At 44.9% G+C, this 6,000-nt stretch overlaps 1 protein-coding gene across 4 annotated transcripts in view; it reads right to left on the reverse strand.

Moving 5' to 3' along the window:
- The window catches only part of FRMD4A (FERM domain containing 4A), a 357,979-nt gene extending 356,751 nt beyond the window's left edge, over positions 1–1,228 (reverse strand). Inside the window, exons 1-3 of one of the 4 annotated variants that reach the window (XM_066182742.1) lie at positions 1,134–1,228; positions 983–1,056; positions 377–510 (exon numbers count right to left, since the gene is read on the reverse strand). In XM_066182742.1, coding sequence (XP_066038839.1) covers positions 377–421 — 45 coding nt within the window. In that variant the 5' untranslated portion in view covers positions 422–510; positions 983–1,056; positions 1,134–1,228. Of the gene's footprint in view, positions 1–376; positions 511–788; positions 818–876; positions 919–982; positions 1,057–1,133 lie in introns of those variants that run through there. The other 3 variants (XM_066182743.1, XM_066182745.1, XM_066182744.1) reach the window with 3 other exon arrangements.
- Between the last annotated feature and the right edge of the window lie 4,772 nt (positions 1,229–6,000).

The raw sequence follows: 6,000 nt of genomic DNA on the forward strand, positions 1-6,000 counted from the left end.
TCCCTCTCATCTTTTAAGTTGTCTCACAATCAGCAAGGGCAGGGGGAGCAGGGGGACATGAGAATTCAAGACACAGATTTAATGAACAAAATGAAATCCGTTGCTCAGGATAAACCCTGAACCCAAGTGCCAGCTCTGCCGGAAAGGTGACTTCAAAATCCTGCCTCGAGCATTGGTCCAGATGTGCTAAAACCCATCGTGGGAGTAATGTCTCCATGCAAGCCCCAGATGAGCCTTTTGCAAAGTTCCCTGGGACCTGTAAAAGCCAAGCATCGGCTCACACAAAATCCTCCTGTGGATTTGGAGCCCTGAATCCATGCGGTGCAGCTCCCCTCGCCCACCCCCCTTTCCCAAATGGATTTCAGCAAGCACTTACCATCAGCAAGCTCAGAGCAGATTCGGGAGCACGCTGCACAGCCATCTCCTCTCTTCCCACATACAAATCCTCCCCACGACTTGGTCAGCCCTGGCCCTCCGTCACAGCAAAGCATCCACAGAGCCCACAGCTAACTGCAGGGAGAGAAACCCCAAATCAGGGTCGGAGAGCATTTGCAAGAGGAGGAGAGGATGGATGAGGGGGTGGGGAGGAGAGGAGGGAAGGAAATAACCTTCACAGCCAGGGAAAGAAGCTTAAGCTAGGCCAAATTTTACACTAGAGAGAAGAGGAAAATGAAACAGAGAGACGGCTGGAGAAACAAGATATCGGGAACTGCAGGATATTTAAAGCTCAGGCGCACGCCACCACAGAAAGCAGCAGCAGCAGCATAGGACATGTATCAAACACCTACATGACAGGTTAAGTCCAAGCCATCCTCCCCCTGCCCCAGCTCGCGGACTGTAATTAATTGCTCTTAATTGCCATGGTCTTTACTCCACCTAAATAAATCCTAGGTAGCTCAGAAGTGCCGTGCCCCTGACTCTGCATCTTCCTCCCTGCCCTGGTGATGCTAGCGCAGAAGCAACGTCAAATATCGCCACGTACCGCTTCCAACAGGGTCAATCAAACCTCTCCTCTCCTCGCAAAGCCCTGCTTCGCCTGCTCGGGAGAGCAGACGCCTGCAGAACACAGACATGAGCAATGAGAGCAGACAGAGCCAGGAAGCACCCGGTGCTCACTTGAGAGCAACAATTACCTTTATCACATTCGAGCGAGAGCCTGGTTACTCACTGACCCTTTTCACCTCACCCCCACTCCCCGCCAAAGAAAGCCTCTTCCTCCTCCTCCTCCCCTCCAAATGGACTCAGCTCCCCATGGAGCTAACACACTTCCCAGAAACATGTAATTACACAGGCGGTTGTGTTAGCGCTCTGATCACGCTGCCTGTACCGCATGGAGACGGCAGGCAGGCAGGCAGCCCCCCCTTCCCTGCCTTCCCTTCCCTGCCTTCCCAAGGAGATCTGTGCTGCCATCCCCCGCCGGGCTCCCGCGGCTCCGGGGGGCCGCAGACGGCTAATCGTGAAAATGGGGCCGCTTAAGGCGCAGAGACAAATTAGCCCTGAAAATAAGCCCCTTGTTTAAATGCTAGGTGTAAATGGAAGATGGCTTTTGAAAGCCTTTAAAAATAAACAGCATCCTGGTAGGAAGGCCGGTCCTCTAAAGAAGGTGTGCCCTGACAGACCTGCCAGACCCCTGTTTTGTGGAGCTCGGAAGCCTCCTGGATTTCAGTGTGTTAACACTCATATCACCCCTCTGAAAAAGCAGAATTTTGGCTTCATTTCCTAAAATGTTGGGCTCCATCTAATGACAATGTCTGTTCATCTTCCAACTCCCACGTGCACACTCCCCTCCCTTCCCCCCCCCCCCCCCCCCCAAATGATTTTGGAACCCAATTAAAAGTTTCAGACAAATTCAGCCAGAGTTGAATTCTCTGACACATGTCATTCCTGCAACTTTTATAGAAATTGGCACCAGGATAGAAACGAGAATCAAATTACTGTCTCCATGAAGAGAGCAGAAATCCTTCCTTGTGTTCTGGAAGTTACATCTGGCAGGTCAGCTCCGGCACGCACAGCTCTGGAGCACTTGCTTGCCCAAACTCTCTTGATCACCTTTCACTATGTTTTAGCAAAGGGAACACAGTGGCCTGGGGGATTGCAGACATTGCCCTAGGAAGGTCATCCAGGACATCTGTGTCAAGCCATAGATGTGTTTTGTTTAATTTAAATCCACAGATCAGTGAAATCCACTCCCTCCCCACAAGCTGCATCACCAAGGCTGGGTGGTAATGGCAAGGGCTTCCCTCTGCCAGCACATTTTCCACCAAGAGGTGTGGGAGGGGGAAGCCACTGCTGCACAAAGGGGTCATCTCTCAACATGTAGTCTAAACTCACTCATGAACACACACAAGAAGGCATTTTCTGGGATCCTCTCTCCTTGGTTTTGGGTCACAGATATCAACACTCAAGGAAAGTCCCTTGTCCTACACCTGGAGGTGGCATTTACTGATTTCTTTCTGAGACCTGACTTTTTTTCTTGTAGTGAATGCAACTCCTGTGATCACACATGTGCCAGCAGCTATGCTTGTCACCACTCCTTATGTGTAAGTCATCTCCACTGAGAGAGAACAGGGACACAGCTTCCTTAAATCCACAAAAGTACTCAAGCACCAGGAGCTCTGTCCTTCAGCCAGTTGCTTCAACCCACCAAAGAGCTGAGACGGTTTCAAGGCGTTTTTTAATCACAGGGCCCATTGTGGCTGTCTGCAGTGGGTCACCCTTTCCTCACAACCATCTGAAATTATGAGCTGTCACACAATGGGATATGCTCCCACCCTCCTAAGAGATTTGTCTTCATCCCTGAAGACAAAGAGCTTGTTGGCTGTTGCAAGGAGTGGAGAAACAGGTTACTTAAATGTCTCTTGAAAGGGGAAAATTGCATAATAAAAGATTAAGGTAAGTTTTAAAGTACGTCTCAAAATGTCTCAAGGCATCAGATGATGAAATATGTAACTAAATCTATTTCAACAGCACCATGACAAATATCCCAAAGCTATTACATTTTCCCCCTACACTAACCCAATCTGAAAGTTCTGTGAGGAGGGGACTGTGGAAATGATGCATTCAGTGCCTCTCAAGTTTGAGAAGGTTTCTCCTTTGCCAAGAGATTTTAAGGGAACAGCCTATTCCAACATTTTTGGATTCAACTGAAATGAAGAATCTTGAAGTGTAGATGGTTCTTCCATCTCTAGCTGCTGAATTCACTCCAGAGTTGAGCAGGGTAAAATTTGTCAAATACCAGAAGCTAGTTATGATTTGTGGTGTCCTTGAGAAAATTCTAGGTTTTTCCTGAGCTCTGCAAGTCTCAGAGTAATGACAATCTGTAGGGAGCCATCTGCATACAAGTATATGATCTATGGCTTCAAGGTATATTTGCAAATTTACCTACAGCTACCTAGCCATTTTCTACTATTTATTTATGAATAAATTTTGTAGCACAAGAGGAAAAACATAGATCATTATTCACTGCAGGTTGTCAAGAGACAAGAAGAAAAAAATTTTAAAGGAACTTGTTGGATAGACGGGTAAAACTACAGACTTGTGGTTTTGTTTCAAGTCCTAAAACTAGGACATTGAGGCCACACCTTGAGTGCTGTGCTCAGTTCTGGGTCCCTCAACTCAGGAAGGACATTGAAGTGCTGGAGAGGGTTCAGAGAATGGCAAAGGAGCTGGGGAAGGGTTTGGAGCACAAGTCCTGTGAGGATCAGCTGAGGGAGCTGGAGGTGTTTAATCTGGACAAAAGGAGGCTCAGACTGACCTTCTCACTCTCCACAACTCCCTGACAGGAGATTGTAACCAGGTGAAGGTCGGGCTCTGGTCCTGTCCAACCACAGAAAGGATGAGAGAACATGGCTTCAAGGTGCACCAGGGGAGGTTTATATTGAACACCAAGAAGACTTTCTTCACAGAAAGGGTGATTAGACATAGGAAGAGGCTACCCAGAGAGGTGGTGGAGTCACCATCCCTGAAAGTGTTTAAGGAAATCTGGATGTGACACTCAGTGCAAAAGTCTGGTTGACAGGGTGGTGTTCAGTCATAGGTTTGACTTGATGATCTCAGAGGTCTTTTCCAGCCTCACTGACTCTGTGTTTCTCTGCTCCCTGATTTTGAGACCTTAGCAGAAGAGTTGATTAGATGTCTTCTTTTCCTCCCCCTGTATTTTACGATAAATAGCTCCTACAATTGGCCAACAAAGTAACTGCTTACAATCACTCAAAGGAAAAATATTACAGCAAACTGTGGATTAATAAGAGAATTGATACCAGTAAGAAGACACGAAGCACTTGCAGACTGGTTTATATATAGAAACATCCTCCAATTCCAGTGTTTTCCCTGGTAGAACTTTGACAGGGATATATAAGCATAGATATGCAATATCATGGTAGGTCACCTTTGTTAGAGCTGGTGGTTGCTGGGCACATAATTTGAGGTTCTTGTAATGCAATGTGGTAGGAAAACCCTCTGCCAGAAGCACATTATGCTGCCTGTTCATGGGTATCCAGAAACTGATAGGCACCTGCTGTCTTCAACAGGAGACCGAGAAGAAGGTGTTACTAAAGGTATGAATAAAGGCAAGACAGAGTTCAGAGTTAATTGCAAGACTTGATTCCATCTGGTACAGAACTTGTATTTCTTATTACTTCCTGGTCTTTTTTCTTCTTTCTTTAAATGAGCAAATAGGAGCTTTATTTTTCAGTGAAAGTTTTTCATTTCTCAAGTACTGCTGCCATATTTGTTTAACCACTCAAAGTCAAAGTTGTCCCTCCAGTCAGCTGTGACATTTGTGAGAGAACAAAATCCTGTTATGAATTTTGATTTGCCTTCTTGCATCACAGATGTGTGTTTGAGTGAAATGTTGTCTAGTTATATGACAAGTGCCAGGAGGCCACTTGTTTCAGCAAAGGCATATACAGAAAAAAATATTTTATCAAGAGGAGTTAAAGCCCTCACATCAATTTATGAGAAGTTAATAAAGTAAGTCCTGCCACGATTTTGACAAGAAAATAGCACATTATCATTGAGGACACCATCATAAGCAATGACATGACCAGAATCGCACCCATTTACAAGACAATTACAAATCCAAGAAATCAACAGAGAGTCCAACAAGCACTGGAAGTTGAGATATGTCAAAGTTCATGCAGTGCTTGTAAATATTTAACCTTAAATTTAAAGAACTATGAGCTTCCAGTGATGTGAAAAGAATATATGGTGTAAGAGTATGAAAAGCTCTCTGAGTCTATTGAGTTTCCTTTACCCATTCATGTGTTCCTCATGCATCTAAACTATTTACTGGAACTTCAATGATTATTTTCAAGTATGTATTAGTCACAAATATCAAATTTGCTTGATGAATGGCCGTGGCAGAAGTGCTTCTGCTTTAATCCACAAAGGAGGAACCACTTCATACAACAATCTGTAAGAAAGTAACAAAGCTGGAAGTCTAAGATGCTTAACCAAGCTATAGAGAATTACACAAAAAAATACTCATATAATTCAAACAGACAAATGTGAGGACCTACATTCTTCTTGTAGCATATCCCCAAAGAAGATAAAAGCCTGGTGCCAACAAGTAAATTATTCATTGTGAATTATTCACTCAGCTTTAAAAAAGATCTGGAAGGAACTTACTGAATTTGCTTTTCTCCTCACCTTCGTATGCTCCCTTCCATCAACCCAATTGCTCTGAAAATCACTTGTCATGCCCCACAAACAGATCCCAGCAAGGCTGGGTCCATTCCTTCTGAAAACTCTCTTAGAAGCTTTTGATAATTATAAATGCAGTGATGAGGATGACTCTCCAGGCTACCAAAGAAATACCAAAGAGGAAGAGAAATGTCATTCCTGGAGCAAGGATATTGCCAAATGAAGCCACCACATTTTGATATCCGAGGGGAAAGGTCTGGTCAGCCTCCTCCTCCACTGCAACTCTCTCTTTAGGGTGAACTTTGTGAAGTGTTCCCAATCAAGTGTTTGAGAAAATATTTTCTTTCTTCCCTCAAT

The sequence above is a fragment of the Chamaea fasciata genome, unplaced genomic scaffold (genome assembly GCF_029207755.1).
Source record: "Chamaea fasciata isolate MVZ Bird 193981 ecotype frontalis unplaced genomic scaffold, bChaFas1.0.hap1 SCAF_5, whole genome shotgun sequence".
Lineage (NCBI taxonomy): Eukaryota > Metazoa > Chordata > Aves > Passeriformes > Sylviidae > Chamaea > Chamaea fasciata.